Source organism: Pyrus communis, chromosome 8, assembly GCF_041283825.1.
Source record: "Pyrus communis isolate YQ-2024b chromosome 8, ASM4128382v1, whole genome shotgun sequence".
In the NCBI taxonomy this organism is placed as follows: Eukaryota; Viridiplantae; Streptophyta; class Magnoliopsida; order Rosales; family Rosaceae; genus Pyrus; species Pyrus communis.
In genome coordinates this window covers 17757596-17782534 of record NC_142572.1, presented here as the reverse complement: position 1 = coordinate 17782534, position 24939 = coordinate 17757596, and the positions used below count along the sequence as shown (strand labels likewise).

At 35.2% G+C, this 24939-nt stretch overlaps 3 protein-coding genes across 3 annotated transcripts; 1 reads left to right on the top strand and 2 right to left on the bottom strand.

The window, feature by feature from the left end:
- The first annotated feature begins 9400 nt into the window (after window positions 1-9400).
- Window positions 9401-10365, top strand: LOC137716737 (peamaclein-like). Its single transcript, XM_068456116.2, has 2 exons — window positions 9401-9559; window positions 9885-10365. The coding sequence occupies exons 1-2, from the start codon at window positions 9478-9480 to the stop codon at window positions 10067-10069; spliced, it is 267 nt and encodes an 88-aa protein (XP_068312217.2). The 5' UTR covers window positions 9401-9477; the 3' UTR covers window positions 10070-10365.
- A 3397-nt stretch (window positions 10366-13762) lies between these two features.
- LOC137717584 (aspartic proteinase 36) lies at window positions 13763-19282 on the bottom strand. The gene is made up of 12 exons (XM_068456996.2): window positions 18939-19282; window positions 18722-18842; window positions 17543-17970; window positions 17288-17444; window positions 16791-16873; window positions 16592-16688; window positions 16140-16209; window positions 15746-15952; window positions 15326-15447; window positions 14743-14844; window positions 14538-14635; window positions 13763-14248 (listed from the first exon to the last, which is right to left on the bottom strand). The coding sequence occupies exons 1-12, from the start codon at window positions 19160-19162 to the stop codon at window positions 14068-14070; spliced, it is 1890 nt and encodes a 629-aa protein (XP_068313097.2). The 5' UTR covers window positions 19163-19282; the 3' UTR covers window positions 13763-14067.
- Window positions 19283-20143: 861 nt separating this feature from the next.
- On the bottom strand, window positions 20144-23679 carry LOC137717915 (putative pumilio homolog 7, chloroplastic). Its single transcript, XM_068457420.2, has 6 exons — window positions 22601-23679; window positions 22296-22458; window positions 21335-21498; window positions 20986-21244; window positions 20639-20763; window positions 20144-20530 (listed from the first exon to the last, which is right to left on the bottom strand). Exons 1-5 carry the CDS (start codon window positions 23341-23343, stop codon window positions 20647-20649), a joined length of 1446 nt encoding a protein of 481 aa, XP_068313521.2. The 5' UTR covers window positions 23344-23679; the 3' UTR covers window positions 20144-20530; window positions 20639-20646.
- Between the last annotated feature and the right edge of the window lie 1260 nt (window positions 23680-24939).

The following is a 24939-nucleotide window of genomic DNA, read 5'->3' as shown; positions in this document are numbered from 1 at the left end:
GTGTCTGTATTGCTTTTGAGCTGTCCATAATCGGATTCTCCAGTGAGTCAAAGAAACTCTTAACTACATTGGTACGAAAGTTACTATCTAAGCGGTTGAAGTTCTTGTTGGATTTGTGACCAAGTGGACAACAAGACAATATAACTTTCGGCTATTAAAATATGAAAAAGGTGGACAACACCTTACCTTGTTTTAGGGAAGAAAAAAGGGAAAAGGTTTTCTTTCTCTTCTACACCCGTGGGTTTTGGTCCTTTATGTTTTGGTGGTTGCCTTTGCAGCCTAATAATAGAGAAGAGAAAGAGATAGAAAGCTACGGAGGGTGAGTAGAAAGAGTGGAGCTCATTTTATGTTTTGAGCTGAATACAGAGAGCAAGGAGAGCAGAGGAGAGAGCATTCGGCTCTCCCATTTGAAACAGTGCTGCTCCTTCCCATTTGTTTGTAATCCCCTTTTGTTAGTGATCACTCAATCAAAGATATTTGTGCTACATTTTGTGGCTTTTGGGAGAGAAGAAAGTTGGTATATGTTTCCATCTTCTCCATTTGTTCTTTGTGAGAGTGAGAGCTATTGGGTGTATGTGGGCTATTGGGTTTGAGAATTAAAACTTTATTTGTAATCTCCTTTTGACATTAGTGGAATTTCCTCGCCATCTCGGAACTGGATGTAGGCTTACGCCGAACCAGTATAAATCCTTGTGTTTTTTTTTTGGATTATTTGTCTTGTCATATTTTGCCGTATTAGCTTTGGTTTCATATTTGAAACTTCCGCACAACAGTTCTTGCTCAGGAACAATGGCACTGGCACCATCAGGCTCATAAGAAACGATCTCTTGCAATCTATATTTCCTAACCAGCTACGTCCCTATTGCTAATAATCCAACAACCGAGGTAACTATAGCTCCAACTACCACCGCCAAAGAGTGTTGCTCGCACCATGACCTGCAATTCTCCAACGCAGTCCAATTTTACCGACGAAAAAAATCATTCGAGTATAACTTTGTAGCAAAATTGGAAAGCTAAACTGGTTAAAGAAACATGAAATGAAAGGAAAGAGAAAATCCACTAGCAATGACAACGTCCATGAAGTTACCATCATGAATACATGAATGAAGAATTCAAATCAAATTTCCAAAACCAGATACTCCATTCCAGTGAAAAGAACGCCGGGTGAAGTAGCATACCGCTTCTTTCGAGGCTCAGCCTTCACTTTGACCAACTGATAACTTCCAAATTTCTGAGGAAGCTGGATATGATGTTCCTTTAAGCGCAGCATCATGCCCTGCAAATTTGAGTAAGGAATGTGTCAACACTCTAGTCAGAAAATGGAAAAAGCTCCAGCTCTAAGTACATGTTATCCAGCAACCCAGCAACAGAAGACCTATTACGATCGCTTTCGCAGCAGAAAAGCAAGTTGCAGGATCAGCAGGGAAGATTGTCCATCTAACAACGAAATCATTTCCCATATGGGCGTAGTTCATGAAGCGAACCTGAGAAGAGTTAGTGTTGTGGTTAGTAAAGTAACCGAAGATATACAAGCAAAGTAATATGAAGATATACCAGCAGACAGTAATTAATATAAAGGTACTAGCACACAATAAGAGCAGGTATTAAAGATTACCAAAGGGTGGCAATCGGTTGGGCTAGAGTAATGTTACCAAGAACAATGATTCCGAGCTCAATTATTTTTAGAGAGTTTTAACGAAAAGCCCACGGTACTGTTCATTTTAACGAAAAACCATATTTTTACACTAAAATGTCAATCCTGGTACTATTCACTTTACCCTTTATTTTATTCTTATCATTAAAATTCAAAGTTTTCAAACCCTTTTCATTAGTTTTCCTTTATTTTTAATTGGCGACATGACAAAGATGAAACGCACAAATAATTAAGAAATCCACAGAACTAAGAAAGACTACCTTTTATTTTTACATATTATGATACATTGAAAATTCGCCACACGTGAGGAAACATGTTGAAAATGAATCCCACATTGATGAGAGGAGAGACTTTGTATGTGTTTATAAGTAGTTTGGCTACTTCTCATAATTGGTTTTATGGTAGAATCTCAACTTTCTTAAGAGAGAGGGTGGAGTAATTTTATCTTTGATTATTCATAGGTCTGTGAACTTTGTAAGTTTAAAAAAAAAAAAAAAAAAATTTGGTAATTTTTATGATTTTTTTTAAGGTTTTTATCACAAATGGTCCCTAAAATTGACTCTCACCATCAAAATGATCCCTAAAATTAAAAATCAATCAATGTATTCCTTATTCCTTGAAAATAGGTGTCGCAAATTAATGTGGTCATTCCGTCACAATTATGTTAAAATTTCCGTTAAGTGTTGATGTGACACATAAATTGGGCTACAAGATTTACAGTTTTTATTTTATTATTTTATTTATTTTTTATTTTTATCACAAATGATCTCTGAAATTGACACACACCATCAAGATGGTTCATAAATTTGAAAATCGATGAATGTAGTCCTTGAAAATAGTTGTTACAAATCAATATGATCATTCTGTCATAATTTTGTAAATTTTTTTATTGTGTGTTGATGTGGGTTTAATAATTAATCTAAAAAGTTGTCTAAATACCTTTTTGCACAACAAAATTTATTTTTCTTATAGTAGGACCTACTCCGAAAAGAAATCATTTCCATAAATTCTCAAAGGCACAAGGCTTAACCAAGGCCTAGGATGAGGTTTGGAAATAGTTTTCAACCCACAATAGATGCACCTTGGTTATAACCTCATTATCTCAAAGGAGACATTGCCGTTCTTTGAGTCACTAGACCAACAAGGAAGTGCCTAACAAGCTCTCTAAGATTAAGTTTGTGAGGATGTTGATCGCTTAAATGTTAATGGTGATGTCCCAAAAATCGTTGCTAATCAGCCAAGCCGTCACCAAAAGTGATCTCGATCCAGATTCAATTCGGTGAAAGGTGTCAAAGTCTGAAAAGGTGTGTGTATTGAGATTTTTTTTTTTTTTTTTTTTTTTTTTTGAGAATAGAAAAGGAAGGAGGTAGTGGAATGTGGACTGGGATCGGAGGTGATTGCAAAACTGGATTTTTGGGTTGACAACTTTTTATTAACTATTAAATTATTAAACCTATTTGTAATTTTTTTTTTAAATTTAATTAGACTTATGTGACTCATTTATGTGTCACATCAGCACATAATAACATTTTTGACAAAGTTATGACGGAACGACTACATTGATTTGAGACACTTATTTGCAAGACTACATTGATCGATTTTCAATTTCAAGGACCATTTTGATGTTGTGGATCAATTTCATGGACCAATTTGCTGTTACGGGTCAATTTTAAGGACCATTTGTGAGAAAAAAAGACTTATGAGACCTATTTATGTGTCACATCAGCACTTAACGGAAATTTTAACAGAATTGTGATGAAATGACCACATTGATTTGCGACACCTATATTCAGGGACTACATTGATTGATTTTCAATTTCAATGATCATTTGTGATAATTTTTTTTTTTTAAATTTTTTAGAGTTTGGATTAATTCCGTCAGTTGAATTGATTTTTTTTTTTTAAATCAAAAGAGGGGGGCGGCTCCTATCTGCCAGACTTCAAGTAGGGCGAAAGCCTTTGCAATCGTTGAAAGGGCATTTGCCCTTGTAACTATCTTGAACCCAATTGCCTCCCATTTTGTAAGCTGTTGGAGGAGTTTTATTTTTTATTTTATTTATTTATTTATTTATTTTTAATTTTATGTGAAGGGCAACTCAACCCAATTACAGGGATGCTCTAAAAGGCTAAAGTTATAAATCTTTGTTTTATTTCAACTTTGGACTTGGAGTTAGAATGTACGGTGTTCTAATTCTAAATCTATCTAGAATGTTCTAGTAATCTACAAAAGTGCTTGGCTTATAGGTTAGGTAACTTAGGTCTTATATGTTCATATAAGTAAGACATTTTAGCTAAAATGGTCTCTGAAGTTGGCATAACTTTTTATTTTGGTTCCTCGAGATTTGGAATTGATAGAAGTGATCCTTAAGTTTCTCCACCGTCAATAATTTTAGTCATTCCATGAAAAGTCTCTGTTAAATAAGAATCAAAATGATAAAATCATCCTTAATTTATTAAACACTGGGCCAAAATTATCGGATAAAAATTAAGAGGCATTTTTGTCATTTTGGTTCTTACTTAACGGAGAATTTTCACATAAGGATCAAAATGATTGACGGTGAACAAACTTAGGAATCACTTGTATCAATTTTAAATCTCGAGGAACCAAAGTAAGGAGTAATGTCAATTTCATGAACCATTTTGGCTAAAAAGTCTATGAGTAGTAGTATATTCATGCAAGTAAGACTTTTTATGTATTAACAACTGACAGTCCTTCATGCATGCATAAATAACTGTTTATTTATGCAAAATGCATTACTACCTAACAATCACTCACACAAATCTAAGCATACAACTCATGCTCATGTTACCACTCTTTGCCTCTACCTACAACCTTCTTTGTTATTTAGCCATCTCTCCATTTTAGTGAAAGATGCAAAATGCATTTTATAACTTACATAATTATTTGTCACTATTTTTTGGAACTTTATCCCATCCAGATCTACTAGGATTCTCACATCTTAGTCATTCATCGTATATCGTGTGATCAGAAATCATTTTGTCTTTTTTTTATATTTAAAATTAAACACAAATAGTATTTGACGAAAATTGGCCGCACGATGTACAATGAACGGTTAGAATGTGATGATCCTTAAAATTCCCACAAAGTATATCCGATGAGGATTCTCTTCCCATTTTCTTTTGTTTAAGTCCCCTTGTTATTACGTACCAATCCAAGTAATGCCACTTAAAAGGAAGCATTTAAAAACGTTAACATTGACCTCTGGTGAGTATCAAATTCACTATTTGCTTCGTTTTTGTATTTTTTTTTATTGGGTCAATGCTTCGTTTTGGTTGTTTCCGTGGTTATATGCACTCCTCCAGCTGGCTTCTCAACTTTCTTTGTTATGAAAATTCTAGTACACTTAGGATATCTTATATTTTAAAGTATTTGATTTTTTTTTTTTAAACAAACGATATTAACTATACTAAAGGGATTGGGGAATGGGTTAAATTTCACAATAGGCTAGTAATAATGTGGTCTAAATTCACCTTTGGCGATAATCGAACCTAAGATCTCAAACTTACAAGTGAAGAGGAATACCACTAAATCCTAGTACTAAGTGGCTAAAGTATTCGGTTGTTAAAGGAGATGTCAAATACGTCAACTAGTTCTTGAAGGTATCAAGGTTTTCTCAAAGGGAGATGTCATAATTGACGTGGTAGTTGAGTCTTTTTTTTTCTGAATGATTTTTTGCTTTCTAGCTGCCTTCTTCTATAGCAAACAAAGATGTAGTTAAATGCTTTTAATTTATTTTTTTAATACTTGTGTTCATTGACAACCAATAGAATGAAAACTAAAATCAATTTTAATTATCTTTTAATAGTTAATGTAACTATGGGGCTGCCACTCAGTCTTACGGTCTGATGATAGGGGTGGGCACTTGGAACCAAAAATCGAAACCGAAACATGAATTGAATCGGACCGCACCGAAAGGTTTGGTTTTGCGGTTTTGAAACGGTTGCGATTTCAAAACCGAACCGCGGCAAAGAAAACGGTTTGGTTTTGGTTTTGTGTTTTCAAAACCGCAGCAAAACCGAAATCGCACCATATATTGAATGTTATGTTTTAATTAGTTTAACTAGACTAGTCATCCAATTTTGCACCACTATTCAACATCAGTGCACTAAAACTCATCTTCATCTCTTTCTCAAAACTCATCTTCATCTCTTCCACAGTTGACATCAGTGCCCTGAACTCATTGCTTGCATCTCTGCGTGCGACCTGGCTGCTTGCATCTCTACGACCTCACTGCTTGCATCCCCAGATCCCCTTCATCTGTAAGCCCTGAACTCTGCAGATCAAAAGCTATGCAAAATAGACTTGACAAATCACTCACTTGTATTTTTAAACCTATTAATGCATTGGTTATTTGGCGATGAAGTTGAATTTTAGTATATGTGATGTGTAAGGATTTAAACCCATTAATGCGTTGGATATTTGGATGTTGTCTCAATTTTAGTAGTTGTCATTTGCTGCAGTTTTGGTACAAGTTTGGTACATGTTAGCTGTTGTTTTTTTGCTGCCTTTTTATCCATGGTTGTAGTGTGGTTCTTGCCATCGCAGGGCTTTAGTGGCCTTGGTGGGACCATTATATCCATCCCATTGCTTCCAGCATAATATACATTACTTAACTGTACAAATCCTTTTACATGTAGAACTAAATTAAATGAGAAAATTCTTTTATGTGCAACAGTGTATATTGATGAACATTTCAAATGGTGCAACTGCAACACAGGAATGACAGTCTTATGCATAAATAGAATAGGTGTATATTTTAAATTGTACATTTTTTTTTCTCAAAAACCAAACCGAACCGAACCAAACAGTTTGGTTTCATTTCGGTTTTGGCTTCAAAACCGCACCTCAAAAAATTTTGGTTTTGGTTGCGGTTTCACTTGAAATCGCACAGCGCCCACCCCTATCTGGTGATATTACTCTTCACTTGGAATTGAGAGATTTTAAGTTCAAATCTCATGGATGGCGAATTCGATACCAAATTAGGTTGTCCATTGTGTGACTTAGCTGAACTCCCCCTCCCCATAGTGTAAAAATATCGATGTACTAAAAAAAAATGTAACTATGAGGGTCAATATATTAATAAAATAAATATTTGACACATCTGTGGGGTAGGGAGACTAAATTTGTAAACTAAAATTTCTAAACTAAATGACATGAAAGTTGTTATTGAATTATTACTTAAGTGTTGATTAATATGCTTATTTTTTATTGGTGACATCATGTAGTTTGCAAATTTAGTGTACAAATTTAGTATACCTAACATTACTTAGGAAGAAGATTTAACATCTATATTGAATTGGCCACATCATTCATCAAATAAAATTATGCCATATCATATTTGATGAGGATGCTCAATAGATTCATTATCTGAAATCAATATCCTATTTATTTTAGGGTAGTCACACACCCTTTTTTAACTTCCACACATTCTTGTCAATTTTTGTTCATTGATATTCTACAATTCATTCAATCTGATGGTTAGAAATTGATAGGGGTGTGTGAGATGTAAAAATGGGTGTGTGAATAGTACCAAGGGCGGAGCTAGGATTTTAAACTTAGGTGTGCTAGCTAAAATTAGTACCATAAAATCATATGTTTAATTTTTTTTTTTGCCTACATAAAAGTATATAATAATCAAAATGAAACATGATAAGAGTATATTTATGCGATTTTGTTATCTTATTTATTTGCATTTACTTAGTTTATTTCCATTATTATAGTAATTTAAGTTATTTTTGTTTTATTGTAGGTCCAGTTGGTAAAGATAATAATAAATAGTCAAATGGAGCAATTTGGAGCAGTTTTGAACTTGGATTTGATAGCGTGCGTGGATAGCATATACGCTGGACGTTTTTGGTGTTTAAAATGTGTTAAACATGTGCTAAAATCTGGAGAAATTAAAGTTGAGGCTTGGAAGGCAAGAAATTACACAAGAAAGAGGAATCCTAGTTTGAGAGAAATATTATCTTATTCTATTTTATCAGATCTTATCCTATCTCCAACTGCAATAAAGAATTCTAATCATATTTCAACACTCTCCACCTATTTCTTAGAGTCCTAAAATAATTCAAAATGCATAATCCCTTTCCTTTTTGGATTCAGTCGTGCCTTATATAAGAAGTGTGCTCGCTTACCATTCATCTATAGAAGTTGCTGGAATTTTCAGAGTTATTTCCATCTTTGTTTTAAGTTTCAATGTTTATTTTAGATTTCTTTTCAGTTATGATGAACATGTGTAACTAAGTTTCTTTTTACCTAGAGGTGAATTCGAAGCCATGATCTTATGTTTTATATAAATTAATTACTTCTAGCTATTGTTTCTTAAAACATGAATGTGATTTATTAATTACTTCTAGCTATTGTTTCTGAAAACATGAATGTGATTTACTTATCTGCTTTATAGAAAACTTATTCTTGTATGTTTATTAAGGGTGCATACTTAGTTTGCAGGGATTTGATGCTAGAATATAAGGGAATTTCATCTAATCGTTATGAACTTATTATTTGTAAGTAGTAAAAGTCATTAGTTATAATTAAGTTAAGTAAATATTTGGCAGGAGTATCATGCTTTCATAGTTATAAATGTTTTGGCAATGCTTATGATTTTCACAGAATTTAATGATCTTTCAAATGTATCTCTATCATGCTTGTCATAGTTAGGGAACTTGAGAAGAATAATTTGGTCACATCACTGAGTCCAATTCAATGAACTTAGGAAAATCTATGAGTTAATTAGTGTTGTTTACAGTTAATTTGGGGCATTGTCCTTCATGGTTTATAGAAAGAATAATTGAAAATCGATTTGTATGTATATGATTCATGAGTGGAGAAGAATCCTTTAGTTATCCTTTCATCCATATTTCATTCACAACTTAATTTACTTACTGCCATTTATTTTTGTTTTAATTAAATTCATCCAAATTCCCCAGTCATTGTTTTGTTGTTAATTTAACTTAATTTTTAGTTTTATAAGTTTAATTTGTGTTGATTAGCATCCATTCTAATCCCCGGAATAGAACGATCCATACTTACTCGTACTATTATTGCATAATATACATGGTTTAATTTGTGTGTTAGTCTCTACCACATCAAAATAACAATGGAATATAAACTATTCTCAAAATCATAACCCTAATCAACAAATTCAAGGACCAAATAAATAATTAGCCTACTAATTAAGTCTAGAATAAGTAAACAAAGAGATTAAGAACGTACCAAACGTGACATTCATTGAAAAATCTCAGCGGAAAGTAAGGAAATTGCGAAGGTAGGATTTTATGGTGAATCCAAAGAAAATTTTATTTTTCGTTTCTTGAGTAAGAAGTACAAAGCTAAATTGCATAGGGTAAAATGCATTTTCTTGAACAAATACAATAAAAGAAAAAGGAAGGGAGAGAGAACTCGTTTATTATTTTTGACATAAAAAGTATTATTTATTACTTATCATGTGCTAAATATACATTAAATGATAACATATACTGAAATTAGGTGAGTTGGCTACATGCATTAACATAAACCATTAAAACATGAGTTTCAAAAAAACCTTCCTGAGCTATATCCCACCTTAGCTTTGTGAGTATCTCTGCCAGTTGCACCACCAGCTGCACCACCCTTTATTTTATTTTTACGTTGAAGCAATAATCTCCTTTATTTTATTTCACCTACGTACCAACTCATCGTATTATAAATACCCCTCATTTCTCACATCTAAAGCACCACACACTCACAAAAAAAACGTTTCCTTTGCTCACTAGAATACGAATATTTCCATCTTCAACCTCTCATCTTCTTCTTGGCAACAATGAAGCTCGTCTTTGCAACCTTCATGCTTGTTTGCCTTGTCCTCACCTCCTCTTTCTTCGAGGCATCAATGGCTGGTTCTCGTACGATCATACTTTTTTTTCAACTAATGATTCCTTTTATGTAATTAATTAACCATGTTTCTCTTGAGTTCGTAATATTGTTCTTATATTTTTCTTTTCTCTCTTAATTTGTTTCTAAAACTAAAAATATACGACAAATGTGAATTCGGTCAATTAATTAGTCGGATAGTACATTCGCTTTCTTATTGTCTAATTCGGGTATCTTTTTGTCGATTAGAGTAGTTTATGATATAGCTTTATCGAAACAAATTATGCGAATTTGTATATATGATGTTCTAATTAACTAATGAACCTATTTGTATGAATTTTGTTATGAATTTTGCAGCTTTTTGTGACTCCAAGTGTGGGGTGAGATGTTCAAAAGCTGGATTTAAGAACAGGTGCTTGAGGTTCTGTGGAATCTGTTGTGAGAAATGTCAGTGCGTTCCATCGGGGACTAATGGGAACAAGGACGAGTGCCCTTGCTACAGGGACCTCAAAAACTCCAAGGGCGAGGACAAGTGCCCTTAATCGATTCATTTGCCTTTGTGATGGTGTTGGTACGGATTTGTGCCTTGGACGTACCCTACAAAAATATAAACGAAAGTTGATATTATTGTGTAATTTTTATATTATTAGTCTAAGTCAATGCCAAATTCGAGTTGATGTTAAAGCAAATTATTGTTATTATTATTAATAGTATATTTATGCACTTGTAAAGAGTTAGTTATTTCATGTTATGCAAGTGAATAAAGTGGAGGTTGGTACCAATGTTAAGGTGTATTTCATTCTTTTCCAAAAATAATGATATTTTACGTAATAAATTAGCAAGAGTGAAACAACCTTGTCATTGTAAACAAGCACTAATAACATTCTTTACTATAATTTCTAAGATTAAGTCGGTTAAGGTCATTCACTCATGCATTCAAGCCCCGTGTTCGAGTTTCACTTTCTAGTAATATGGCTTTTTATACGTAACAGTGAACTCGTGTATAAAATTGATGAGAATCATAACACACACACACACACACACACACACATATATATATATGTAAAGCCATAAATGGAGAACAACTTATATGAATGAGTTTACTACTACAAGGTGTTTTGACTCTATAATACAATATGTAGAGGAATTTACATATGATATTACATTATTGAATTGGACGAACACAAACAATGACCGGCGAAACATTTAAAAGAAAAGATTTCGTGGGAGAGGTTGACAGATATGCAGGGCAAAGGCGTAACAATTTCACATGCATATATTGTGCGTCTCATCTCTTCAGAGGCCATTTTCACCGTGTTTGTCATGCATGAGGTCCCCATCCCAACTCTTATGAGACCCAGTTAACAGTCCGATTGATACTCTGCCACGTCACATATATTTGCAAGATCCAGCTTGTTACTGACTTGTTCTCCTCAAAACAATTTCTGATCTCACCAAGTAACATGGTGTCATGGCTTGAATGGTCGGACCATCCAACTAGTTACACTACTTGATTCAAAGTTCTCTAGTGTCTCACACATTCAATAAAATATTCTTAGTAATTTACGAGTTTTTATTATTAATAGCCAAAATTTAACACTAAATTTCATAAATATCATTTTTTATAAAAACTTTCAAATGTAGCAAAAAACCCTTGTGAATAGACCTAAATGCCCTAAAAATCCAAAACCTAATTACACAAAAAAGCCAAAACCCTTGAATAGATCTCTTTTACATCTTCGTTCAAAGTGTGAGGCCACAAGGGTAGTTGATAAACGTTGTAAAGCAATTGCGGGTAGTGTTGTTCAATAATCAACTAATGGAGTACGGACTTGAAATTTTGTCACTCATGTCTAAAACTCAATCATTACCATTGATACAAGATCGTCTTAAACGATTATGTTTTGTTCAATCAATTTAGCAGACATGATACTGGTTGAGGCTTCCAACTCATTAGAATCAAATTCCAATCTAATTCACAAGAGGATCATTCCAACTTTATTCTTTCTTCTCTTCCCCGCCAATCTAATTAATCTACAACACCTTTTTGTAAGTTCTAAATTGTTGATCTCAACTCGTCCCAATTCTTATACCCAAAGCGAATGGATGTCATGAATCGATCACACTTTTCATTATACAAGTCTGTTATTCTGATCATGTTGGAAATTCAATTTTAGTTTTGGATTTCTTTGGAACGATTGAACTTCTAATAGGGTTTTGCTTCTTATGTTTATTTGGTTTTAATTTTGAAGGTATTTGGGTCTTTTAAAGTGGTTTATCTGCTATATTTGAAATATTTTATAAAAAAATGACATTTATGAAATTAGGTGTTAAATTTTGGCTATTATTGATAAATACTCGTAATTTACAGTAGGTGTAACTTCAGTGTTGCATATCATTCAGTGTTACGGATATTTTAACCGTCAGATTTGATTTTCGCAACTGTTAAGATCTTCTATTTTCAATCTCAATAATATATTTTCTGTATCAATTAATGTTGCATAGCATTGAAGATATTCCCGTCTCCTTTACAACCAAGTGAACCAGTGCCGAACCTAATTTTTTATCAGAAGTAGCAGTTTCCACACACTATTATCCGAAAACGAGGAATGCGGAAATGATATGCAGTTTACTCATTAGGTTCCAGTTGTTGCTTTGCAGCTAGCATATATAGATGCCCCACTGTGAACAGCCTTCAACTTACAGATCACTTAGGCACATATCGTTTATGGCATATGACTTGTAACCATTTCGTTTTTATTTTTTGTACAACCAAAAAGAGAATAAATGGAGGAAAATAACGGATAAAGAAGATTGGTGAAAGGAAAGATGGAGAAATGAAGGAGAATGAATGAAATAGAAACTTGAAACTGGTGACAAATTTTTATTTTTCATTTTATGTACGTACAAGTTTTCCACATCTCATCCATCATCTTTCCTCCATACGTAAAAGGTGTATTGTATATGGAGTTTGATAAACTTTGCTAAACTCTCAAATCCATTCAATATATATTGTTAAAGAGTAAAAAAATTTATATTGAATAAAGACTTTTGTGATTTCTAAAAAGTCTATGAAAATCTTGTGTTTTTGTGTGTCAATAAAAATCCATGTGTATTCAAAATTTAAATTATTTTAAATGATTATCAAAAGTCATGAATTTTGAGTAGTTTTATGGTAAGTTTTTGTGATAGCAAATTCTAACTCTACCCCTAAGATTTAATGGATTTCATTTTCCTCCATTTTCTGATAATATACTCATCCACCCAACATAAAACAATGACTATAATTATCAACACCCATCACCACGTCATCACCACCATCTTACCATGACCATATCCTAATCCCCACCGCCACTACCATGCCATCATTGGCATGAGAATCATCAACATGTGACCACCACCTACACCATCATCACCAAGATTGCCACCTCTACCACCACCATCACCACCGCCCCATCCCTACTCATCCACCACACGAACATCACTCCGCCACCACAATCAGCACTCCTATTATTGCTGCCACAAAAAGCACCAACTTTACTACCACCATCTCAATAATGAAAACTAAAAAAATAATAATACTTATTAATAAATGGTTATTAAAAAATTCATGACAGTACATATTTTTTATAATATTCTAGCATTGAACTCTCCAAAATTCGATAAAAGTCTATCATTTAACTCATTTCTTTTCTACAAAAGTATATTAACTAAAGTCAATAAAATTTTACAAAGTTTAAGGTAGCCTGTAAAAGTCTACCAAATTCGAGAATGTCTTATCACTTTAAAAATTCTACAAAAGTGCGTATAAATTTTAATACACTACAGCCTTTAACTCTCATTTGTTCTACGTATTTTCGATGAAGTAAGACTTGTTTAGATGTGCTTTTAAAATGATTGAAAACGTTTTTAAAGAAAATATTTTTTGGTTCCAAAAATACCGAAAGTGCTTTCTGCAAGAAGCACTAGTTATGTGCTTCTTCCAGAAAACACTTTTTAAGTGTTTTTTTTCTTCAGAATTTACTTGTATTTTTACTAAGGATTGGTTTCAAAAACATTTTTATCAAAAACGCTTTCAATCATTTTAAAAGCACATCCAAACAAGCACGTAATTTTCTAATACCTTTCCTCCCTCTGCGCATCTTTACTTATTTTCTAAATTCAGATTAAAGAAATTAAATCAGAATCAACAGACAAAAAGAGTGAGCAGGTAAATCCGATTTACCGTCGAACCGAAAGGCGAAAGGACAAGTCATAGACAAATTAGCTGAAACTTTGAAGAGTATTTTTATATGTACATAAAAGTTAAAAAGACAGCAGGAGTAAAATGAAATATTAATTGAAGTTTTCTATCACCTATTTGTCTTTCCATTTTCCTATACCGAAATTATATTGCACAGAGGGATTGCAGATTTCATCTCCTCCGAATGTTCGGCTCCAATGCCCCGATGTCGGTGTGTATGTATTGCTTTCGGAGCTGTCCATAATCGGAATCTCCACGGTGAGTCGGAACGTTCTAACTACACTGGCACGAAAGTTACTATTTAAGCGGTTGAAGCTCTTGCTCAGGAACAATGGAACTGGCACCAACTGGCTCATACGAAACGATGTCTTGCAATTTGTATTTCCTAACCAGCCATGTCCCTAATGCTAATAATCCAACAGCTGAGGTAACTATAGCTCCAACTACCACCGCCAAAGAGTGTTGCTCCCACCACGACCTACAATTCTCCAACACAGTCCAATTTTAATAACGAAAAAATCATTCGAGTATAACTTTGTAGCAAAATTCGAAAGCTAATCTGGTTAAAGAAACATGAAAGGAAACAGAAAATCAAGCAGCAAAGACAACATCCATGAGGTTACCATTATGAATACTTGAATGATGAAATCAACAAAATCAAATTTCCAAAACCATATACTTCATTCCAGTGAAAAGAATGCAACACATGAGAAGCAATTTTAGAGAGCGAGAAAAGAAAAGGATGGAGAAAGGGTGAAGTAGCATACCGCTTCTTCCCAGGCTCAGCTTTCACTTTGACCAACTGATAACTTCCAAATTTCTGAGGAAGCTGCATATGATGTTCCTTTAAGCGCACAATTATGCCCTGCAATTTTGAGTAAGGATTGAGTCAACACTCTAGTCAGCAAATGGAAAAAGCGCCAGTTGCAAGTACATGTTATCCAGCAACCCAAGCAACAGAAGACCTATCACCATTGCTTTTGCAGCAGAAAAGCAAGTTGCAGGTTCAGCAGGGAAGATTGTCCATCTAACAACGAAACCATTTCCCATATTGGTGTAGTTCATTAAGTGAACCTGAGAAGAGTTAGTGCTGTGGTTAGTAAAGTAACTGAAGATATACAAGCAAAGTAATATTAAGATAAATCAGCAGACAGTAATAATAAGGTATGCTGGCACACAATAAAGATCACCAAAGGGTCGCAATCGGTTGGGTTAGAGCATGTTACCAAGAACAATGCGTCCGAGATCAAGTATTTTTAATTGACAACATGACAAAGATGAAACTCAAAGAATGAAGAAATCCTCAGAATTATGAAAGACCTTTTATTTAAAATTTTATGACACCTTGGGGGAGGGTGGAGTAATTTCATCTTTGATTATTCACAGGTAGATGTTAAATTCTTGAATTATACTTGAGCATTGGTAGAGGATGATGCTACATGGTTAGGGTGGCCCAGACCCAACTTATGTCAATCATGCAAGACCCAATAAAAACAAAACAAAAAACTTCGCTCTCAAGTCCAAGATAAAATAGCTAAACTTCGCAAAACTATACCTGGGAAATATCTACTTCCAGCTCATGAGCAATAGAATCTGCCAGTTCTGTGAAGTTGGGTTTCATAGTGTTATTGATGCTCAGCATCATATCGAAACTTATTAGCCCTATTTGAAGTTCACCTGTTATCAAACATTTGAGATGTCAACCAAAACAATAGGAAAACTTGCATTGGAAAAGCAAGTTTCACATGCATTACAAGAGAAACTATAAACGAAAAAAAATTGTCAAATTGGATTGGAAATGAGTCAACCTAACATTGAAATGTCAGAGTAAGAAATTATACATCCAGCACTAACAACCTCAGATACACTGTTAGTGTATTCTGAATCAAAGTCCAATATGGTTCGATAATGACATTCTTGAATTTGAGAGCATCATAAAGGTCATTAGAACATTTGACTGAAAAACTAACTCTACCTGGAAGAAATGTTTCAGGCAATCCACCTGGGGCAATGTTAGGAGAAATTTCTACACTCATATTCCGGCCATCAGAAGCTAAAGGTGCTGGAGGTGGGGCATTATTATAATTCAATCTCTTCCATAGTTCAGAACAATTAGTTTTCCAAAAGCCAATCTTATCGTTTTTCCGGTCATAAGTCACAAGGGTATTACGTGTAATGATTCCTGTACAATTCAACAAACTTATAGTAAGCTATCCCCACTTGCAGTTGTGCAAATGCTGGGACCTGTTTGGGACATAAAAGGGGAGGGCATTTGTTATTTCCAATGTGTACGCAATATGTGGTTGTACAAAAGGATTTGCAAAACAATACAAAACCATCCGATATAGAGTGATTTTGCAACCACTAACCTCCTAAAAGGGTAGTATCATCACCATTTTCAAAAACCCCCAGGCAATAAGCACCACCAACCTTTGTATGCTGAGGAACAAGCAAAACAGAGAGAAACAATGCATCAAAATGTGTGTGTAAAGTGAGATATGAGCAATAAGAATCATATACACACTGTTAGTGCAACACAACCAGGTTTATAGCGGAGAGAATGCAACGTAGAAATGAGGCTATACAAAATTATTACACTATTCTTAACTTGTGAACCCAGTATAGGAATTACTTAAATAATAGAATATTTGATTTTTCCTATGTGATGAATGACAAAGAGAGTTCTCTTAACAAAAGTATAGATTATAGATAAGAGCTTCGAATTATGAAAGCCTAATAGCCTCAGAACAATCTTGAATCATATTTGCCACATTAATGATTTAAAAATAACATGCTCAAGAACAGTAAATAATCAAGTTACCGGGAACAGGTAGTTCTCTGGAGACAGTGATAACTTCTGCCCATTGCCGAATACCATATCAACCTGTGGAAAAACTTTTGATAGTTGGGTGACATCCCTAAAGCACAATTCCATGTTAAACTTTCAGATAAAGAATTAAATTAGTAAATCAAGACATGCATGCAAACCTCACGCAATGCAAGTTTTCTACAAGAATTACCTTCCAGCTCCTGAAAAACAAATATCTTGATAATTTGGGTCAGGACCATGGATTTGTTTGAGGGACTCAATTTGCCTCTTAATCTGCACATTTCCCAACCAAAAAAAAATTTACCATTACTTGATGGTTCAAAGAGGGATGGACTGCAAACAGAAATACTTCCCTTAAATAATTTCCTCAGGTAAATAGTTCAATTGTTTTTCTCTTAAGTAAACAATAAAGCACCACCTTTTCCATTTACCCTTCTATTCAAAAAAAAAAAAAAAAAAAAAAAGAAAAGACAAAAAAAAAACCCCTTGACCTTTTCTTATAGGTATCAGGATCAGCTAGATTCTAGAAGTATTAAAACAGAGTAGGAAACTCAAAAGATGAAGACTTACAGCATCCTTAAACGCATGAAAAAAAAAAAACCCTTGACCTTTTCTTATAAGTATCAGGATCAGCTAGATTTTAAAGGTATTAAAACAGAGTAGGAAAGTCAAATGATGAAAACTTACAGCATCCTTAAACGCATGAAAAGCATCCTTTGGAAGGTACGCATAAGTAGTTCCACTATCCAATACAGTTCCATGCTTGCCATCAAAGATCTTGGGATTTAACTTCAAAGGTTGGCCGGCCACATGTATTTCCTTCAGGTCAATGTTGTAATATGGACTGTTTCAATCCCAGAACTAAAGTATATGTGTGAGATGCACAAAATACATTCTTCATGAAAATAGGTTTGAAATTATTGGTATTATAAAAGTCTGTACCTGCGAAAGCGATCTGAATTGGCAAATACCATATCAGGGGGAGATTTCATCCCACCAAGAACCATGGCACCCCCTCCTACACCCATCCCTCCATAGCATAATGAGAATGAGTCACTAATAACACCCTTGTCAACAAGTTGATCCATCACACTGAGTTGACCACGACCCAAACCGATAATGCCATCAGCACGTTGACGGTAAAGATCACCAGTTTCAATATTTTCACAACCAAAAACAGCACGCTGGGGCACAAGAACACTCTCGTTACCAAAAGAAATGACGTCCTCACCAAGTACCCCACTACTAGAGCTCATCTCAGCATACCGCCGTTCATAAGTGCATTGAGCTTCTTTATTGTCACAGTTACAATTGCTATTACACTTCACAGGTTGATATGTACTAGATAAATCGGGCTGGAACCTGGGGTCCTGCAAAACAAGACCCAATTTAGCTTCGATACATATGAGTTAATTCAAATAATTTAGACAGAATGACTGAAAAGAATTAGGAAAACAGGAATTGTTTGGCTCCAAACAAAGAAATAACTAAGAACCCATTTGGTAAAGTTGGATTTTTATTCCATGGAAAACCAAAAACAGTTCTCCGTTATTTCATTGTTTTTAGCAAATGGAATAGAAACTAAAACATTACTAAACAACAACTAACCTAGTGAAATGTGATGCACATTGTTTTAGTCCCTGCCTTATTATTTTTAAGAAGCATGCTAAACAGAGTAAGATTCTCTCCGCTCCTAATCCCCTCCCCTTCCCTTCCCTCCCGTCCCCTTTCACTTTCATTTTTGTCTTTCTCTATTAAAAAGTCATCACAAGATGTTGATGTGGCTTAAACGTGACTGTTCAAATAGGAGGGGAGGGAAGGAGAAGGGAATTTATGCGAGGAGAGAATCCTACTCCATGCTAAACTTTATATAGAATTTCAATCAAGAACACTAGACAACAATTGTCGAGCTTTTTCCACTCATCAATTAAAGTCAATCCTAGGTGCGATTCAAGCATTTCTTCGATGCAATTAACAATTTAACATGATTAGGAAGGTATCCAAAACCAGAGAAATGGGAAAGTATAAAAATAAATAAGTAACTGTATGTTAAACAGGTAAAACCTAATTGCACAGTAACTAATAACTACAATTAACTTAAACACGGAAATGAAGCCGAACCTGATGATAACCACACTGCGCACAGTCAAAGCAAGGCACATAAGTCACCGTACTTCCCGTATCCACAATCAGCGCGAATTGCTGCGGCGGCGTCCCAATCCACAGCCGCGTCGTGTAGTACCTGTTTCCAATTCCAAGTTCCCGAACATTCCGATCAGCATATAATTCGAAATATCAAAAGCTACAAAACTAGGGAAATTTGGGAGGAAAGTCAAACCCGTTGGCAAGGAGGTCGTCATAGAGCCTCATGTGGGCGTTGGGCACCGATCTCTGAAGCCGCCGGCCGTCGAAGGGTCGCCGGTGGAGCCAATTGGATTTGGGAGACGAGAGATGGAGAGGGAGGATCATCGGACGGCGGTGATCGTCGGAAAGTGAAGCAAACGCGCAGCAGAGGTTCAGCAGCAGGAAGTAGATGAGAAGGAGCGAGGTCCGCCGAGCCATGGCTGCTGCGTACTACAACGGAGACGTAGAGGACTTTAGTCGTCCGTCGTCGCACGGTTCAAACGCACTGCTTCACAAATGAAATTTCTATGGACCTGAATTTTACTTTTTATTTTAATTTTTTCAGAAGGTTTATATAGTCCCGTGATTTTTGGTGTGGAATTGGCGGCGATTTAATTTTACGGCGGCAAAAATACTAATTGGGCCGTTCCACGTCAACTTAAGTCAACGAATAAAAACTTTGGAATGCAATGTTTGCTAGCGAATGCCAGAAATCTTCTCAATTATGTTAGCCAATAATTTTATTCGTTTCTCTAGAAAATATTTTCTTAATAGAATGGAAAATTAATATTTTTCGGTCCTTCTTTGTACTTGGTAGGAAAATAATTAACAATGTTTTTTCTCCTCCTACCCTCACAGAGCATGAGTTCAAATCTTCTGCCCTTATTTTGTGTGTAGCTTCTTTGTAGCATTTATATATGGTTGTCATGTGTTAATAAACTTAACATTTCTTAACTTTATTGTTATAAACTTAACACGTGTCAATTAATGATATAGGTGACACAAAATAGGTGCAGAAGATTTAATCTCACCCACATGTCAGTTGTTTTCAATTGATTTACTCAATCCAATGCTCAAAAACAAAGAAAAATTGCATAAGAAGCTAAAAAAAAGGTGTAAAAGACATAAACAAAAAATTAAATAGTTATCAAACGATTTCTAAAAAAAAATTGCAAGACCTTATAAGAAGTTGTTTCACTCTTCTTATTGCCAAACACCAACTTTTCTCACAATCTCGATCTCCATAGTTTAGAATGTCGCTGGTTAAAAATATACATCAATTTCAACAAATCCAAACGGAAGGACTAAAGTGAACAATAAGGAAAAAAAAAATTTAAATGAATTTCTTTTATCCCAAATACAGCAAACATATATGATTATTATTATTTTTTAAATTACTGAACAATTTTCCATCCAGAATTGTGAATAAAAGTTTCCCTATGTAAATACAAATAGCATCTCAATTGTTTTAACTTTTACGTAAATAAAAGAAAAGAAAATTACAGCAGAGTTAATTCAGAACAATTCCAACGTAGCTATTGCCTTCCTAGTTGACATAACAGAGTACAACAATCAAGTGTGGGTGAGATCACAATATACAAAAACCTATTCCCCCAATACAATGGGAGGATCACACAACTCTACAGTTTCGTAACGGACATTAACCATCCCTCTGGGATCCTTTCGACAGGATTTCGATATTACAATACTAAAGTTAGCTCCTAACAGGCTGCAGATATCCACACGCATATTTTCTGTTGTTCCAACACCTACAAAAGTCACTTCGCAACGTAGGCGGAAGAAACTCTACAAGATAGCGAAACAACAGGACAGTGAGATCAATCCATCTGCATCTATATTTGGGACTGAAAAATGAGAACAACACAACAGACGCCTAGAGATGCAATTTCTTACTTGCATGTCTATATCCGTCGCAGGCACCTGTCAAGCCGAGCAAGTACTTTTCTTCCATAAGAATTGCCACGCAGAAAGTCGGAGTATAAATTAACCAGATTTAGTAGAGCTTCATGGTAGATACCCTGTTCTTGTGCAATAAATGAGATTTAAAAACCACACAATTGAAACTCTAGGCTTAAAAGACCGATGAGCATATCAAAACATAATTTCACAGCTACAGAGATCATAAGTTGATAGTTAAGAAAGGTAGAGTGCTTGGATATCGTATCAATTTAAATCTTCACAAAACGTTTTCAAGTAAAATGAAGTAAAGTAAAAACATCCAAGCACTTAGATGATCTAACCTTAGAAACCTCGAGTGCTGTCTGGATGACAAAGTTCCCATACTGGTGAACAAGAAGCATTGACACATTTGGGTTGGTGACCAGCTCAAATATAATCTGTGAAGATTGTTCTTCGCTTGACTCTGACAAGCATTTCTCCACAACGCAACTACCAAACTTATTCAATGATATAGAAATATAACTGCCTTGAAGTTGTCTCAAAAGATTTTGTGTGATTTGCGGGATCCTTAAACCCAGTAAATGTTGCACCACGTAGTTTCTAGGGTATTGGGAAAATAACAGAAAACATTAAGTAAAGATTTAGAGCATTATGTTTAAAAAGTTTGGATGAAATATCATAGGAACAAACCCGTAGCGATCTACTGCAAGTACTGTTGCTTGCGCTATGATAGCAGCAACCAGGCGTTCTCTATTTTCACCACTAGAGTGTTCAATGCACTTTTGTAGCACACAACAGCCACTTTTGTCCTTCCCAATTGTGGAACAATTAATAGCCACCACAAGCAGAAGACCCTGCCAAAGAAAATGTGGCTAGAAATCAAGATACAATGTCCTGTACTACAGGAGAGTGGATTCAAGGACTAGTTACAAGGAGCTTCTAAAATGATTCTTTAAGTAACATGGAAAGATTGGCGCTTCTTGATCACCAGATCTTGTATCTGCAAGTGACATGATTTCTTTATTATGCATGTCCCTTTCTAAAATACCGACGTTGGATGTGAAAATATGATGTGGAACACAAGGTGAAAACCGTTGATATGAGAAGTAACTACGAAAATAAAGATTATCTATTGAAACTAATGATCTACATAAACTTCAATTACAAGATTCCATCATGTAAATCATGGATACAAAATTCATGTGCTTTGCCGGACAAATTTAGAAATAAAAAGCCTAAAATTTTGGTTGTTCAATTAGGGTGGAAGTGAGGGTCCAATCTAGTCCCTTCTGCAGTTAAAATTTAATTCCAAATGAATGTATCACACTCTTTGTTTGAACAAATCACGACCCATGATAGCCGATTAGAAATAACATTAGGTGCATGGATGATAGTTTCCTGCTTTCAAAAGCTAAAAGGCTAATAAAGTTCCAGCCACAAGCTGTGGATCGGCTTAAAATCATAAAACTTTTTTGATCAAGAGTAAGTCCTTATCGTGGATTCTTGCAACACGTAACGATCACAAAAAAGACGAGCAGAACCAGCCAACATTCAAATCCAAATCCAACTGCAACATGTAAGACTAACATAACAACATACAACGTTAATTGCAAATGGCGTAGGCTGTAGAGTAACAGGACGGAAACATTACCCTGTTGTCTTCCTCAGAAAAATTCTCTAAGCACTGTTCGATCACATGTTGGCCATTGTTGTTCTTACTCAACACAGCGGCAGCAGGGCTCAGAGTTCCCATAATCAACGACACTTGCTCTTGGTTAGTAACGTACTGCAACAATTTCTGTACAGTACGAGTCCTGTCACAAGAAAGATGGGAACAATTACCAAAGTTATTTGGTCAGCAATCTTAGAAGTTAGAACAATTACCCACATATATACAAACAACAAATGCAATGGGCTTGTAATTTAAGTGGTTAAGAGCATTTACGCGGACCATACCCACGAGTGTCGAGGGCAATACAAACCAGTGACGTATGACTCTCCAATATCAACTTCGAAAGCATACGGGTCCTCTGCTCTTCGGTGCAGACCTCCACAAGCTTCTGAACGACATAGTTCCCGTAAGGGTCGAGCATCAAAACGACCACATTTTCCATAATCTCCAAGAATATTAAATCAATCACATCCCTGTTCGGTGCATCCTCCATTGTTTTCTGCAGAAAACGACAGCCGTGCTGCTGCTTGGCCAAAGCAGAGATATTTCCGCGCAAATCAGCCAACGACAGGCGATCCAGAGGTTTTTGAAACCCAGCAATGTCAGAATGCACCCAGCAATCTTGATTGGGAACAAAGCCATTCGAGCCATTTCCCACCCAGCAATTTTCAAGACCAAAATTCCCTAAATCCCCACCCCCGCCGTTCTGTGAGTTCAGACGACTCTGCAACGACTCGCCGCCGCAAAAAGGCATCGAATTTCGGCCGCTAAATCCGTGATCGCTTGATGGGTAGTTCAGCGCCGGCCCCTTACTGTAATCGCCGCGGTCAATGCCGGAAATCCGGGACTGCTGGCGGCTGAAAGCTGACATATTTAGGCGAGAAAAGGCAGCCTCCAGGGTTTGATCAGAATGGGATTCTCCCCCAATGTGGTTCTGCGACGATGAGCTTCCGGACACACATTCCGGCAACGAAAATTCCGGAGCCCACAGCGACGCCGTTTCCGGGAAACCGCGAAAACCCTCCATCCTCTGCCTCAACAGCTATGAAATTCCGACAACAGAGTTTTGAGAGTGAGAGAAAGCTTCGAACTTTCCGAGATTTTTGAGAGAACAGGGTTCTGAAATTGCGATGAGAGAGAGAGGGAGAGGGAGAGGGAGATATTTAATTAGGGGAAATTCTGGGGGGAATTGAAAATATGGGAAAAAGCTTGACCAGTGGGAGACTGAAATGGGGAGTGAGAGAGTTTCAATGGGGGTCTGAGTTTGCATGCAATTTATGGAAAGTTTTCATGCGAGATAGCGTGAAGAGAAAGAGAATAAGGTGGCCATGTCTCTCTCTGTTCGCGGCGTATGTCTGTCACCTCAAACAATGGGCCCCAAAAGAAAATATTAACAGATATTGGGTCCATTGGCCAACAGGATCGTTGCATCTTTATGCTACTAGGGTTTTGTATTTTGTTGACCTGAACAAGTTTTATAATGGAGTAATGATAAAGTGGTTAAAATTTATTTTTGATGAGAATCGACCTCTCACATATAAATGAACAGGCCACTAAGTCGCAATACTAAGTGGCCCCAAAAGATAAAATTTAAACATAAAATTTAAATTTGACATTTTATCTGGCATTGTGACATGTTTTAAAGTTTTGCTCTCAAACACAATATGTCAAACTAAATTACTATTTTATTACATTATATTATGACAAATCCATTCTTTGTACTATACATATGATCAACTATGACAAGTCACGAATGAGGATCTTAGGAATCCTCAAATCTTATCCGTTCATCGTACATCGTGCGGTTATAAATCATTTTTAATACTTTTATTTTAAATTAAATATAAATAGTACCTCATGAAAACTGATCGCATGATATACGGTGAACGAACACGATTTGAGGATCCGGAGAGGATCCTGCTGGCTAAGTCACAGACTCATATTCTGCAGTTCTGGAAATACAAAAACAAAGAAATTTGAGGGTCAAATTACCATTAAAATAGAACAAGATAAAAATCAGAAACCTAAATGCTTCACTTTGTATTGGAAAAGGCAGTTAATGGTTCATGTGAATCTAATTCATTGAAATTCCGTCCAATAAAAGGGAACAAATATAAATCTCCAAAATAATAGATAGGATTGTTGTGAATAAAGCCATTTATAATAAATATTTTAAAATAAAAATAGAAAAATGTGTTTAATAATTTTATTAAAAAAATAAAGTTGCTCTCAATTTTGGCAACAAAAGTAAGGGTTGTCAATCCATATCATGTCATATCAGTGGTTTTTTGGTTGAAAAACATTGTTGCTGCCAATTTTTTACTATTAATACCAAGACATTTTAACATGATCTCCCTAGCATTCTCCTTTATTTGTTTTTGAATTTCATTCATTCTTTTTTTTTTTTTTTTTGATGTATCCGAAGGGAAAAAATAAGAGACCCTCTCGAGTACGTCACTGAGAGATAATTGTAATGAAAAGAAAAAAAAAATTGATAGGTAAATACAGAGATACCAGAAATTGAAAAGAAAAGGGTAAGTAACAGATACTAAGATGTTTCACAATAAAAAGTATGATACGATCAATATATAAAAAGAGTAGGTGTGTTTTCTCCACAAAAAAA

Bases quoted from the DNA above. Each gene is read 5' to 3' on its own strand.
- LOC137716737 (XM_068456116.2), top strand. From the start codon at position 9,478: ATGAAGCTCGTCTTTGCAACCTTCATGCTTGTTTGCCTTGTCCTCACC. The intron at 9,560-9,884 runs GTACGATCATAC...TGAATTTTGCAG, and splicing joins GGCATCAATGGCTGGTTCTC to CTTTTTGTGACTCCAAGTGT.
- LOC137717584 (XM_068456996.2), bottom strand. From the start codon at position 19,162: ATGGCTCGGCGGACCTCGCTCCTTCTCATCTACTTCCTGCTGCTGAAC. The intron at 16,689-16,790 runs GTAATTCTTGTA...ATTGTGCTTTAG, and splicing joins TGTTTTTCAGGAGCTGGAAG to GGATGTCACCCAACTATCAA. The intron at 15,448-15,745 runs GTAGAGTTAGTT...GTTTGATAACAG, and splicing joins GCCTGAAACATTTCTTCCAG to GTGAACTTCAAATAGGGCTA.
- LOC137717915 (XM_068457420.2), bottom strand. From the start codon at position 23,343: ATGGAGGGTTTTCGCGGTTTCCCGGAAACGGCGTCGCTGTGGGCTCCG. The intron at 21,499-22,295 runs GTAATGTTTCCG...TTTCTTTGGCAG, and splicing joins TTTCTGAGGAAGACAACAGG to GGTCTTCTGCTTGTGGTGGC. The intron at 21,245-21,334 runs GTTTGTTCCTAT...CCAATACCCTAG, and splicing joins CTTGCAGTAGATCGCTACGG to AAACTACGTGGTGCAACATT.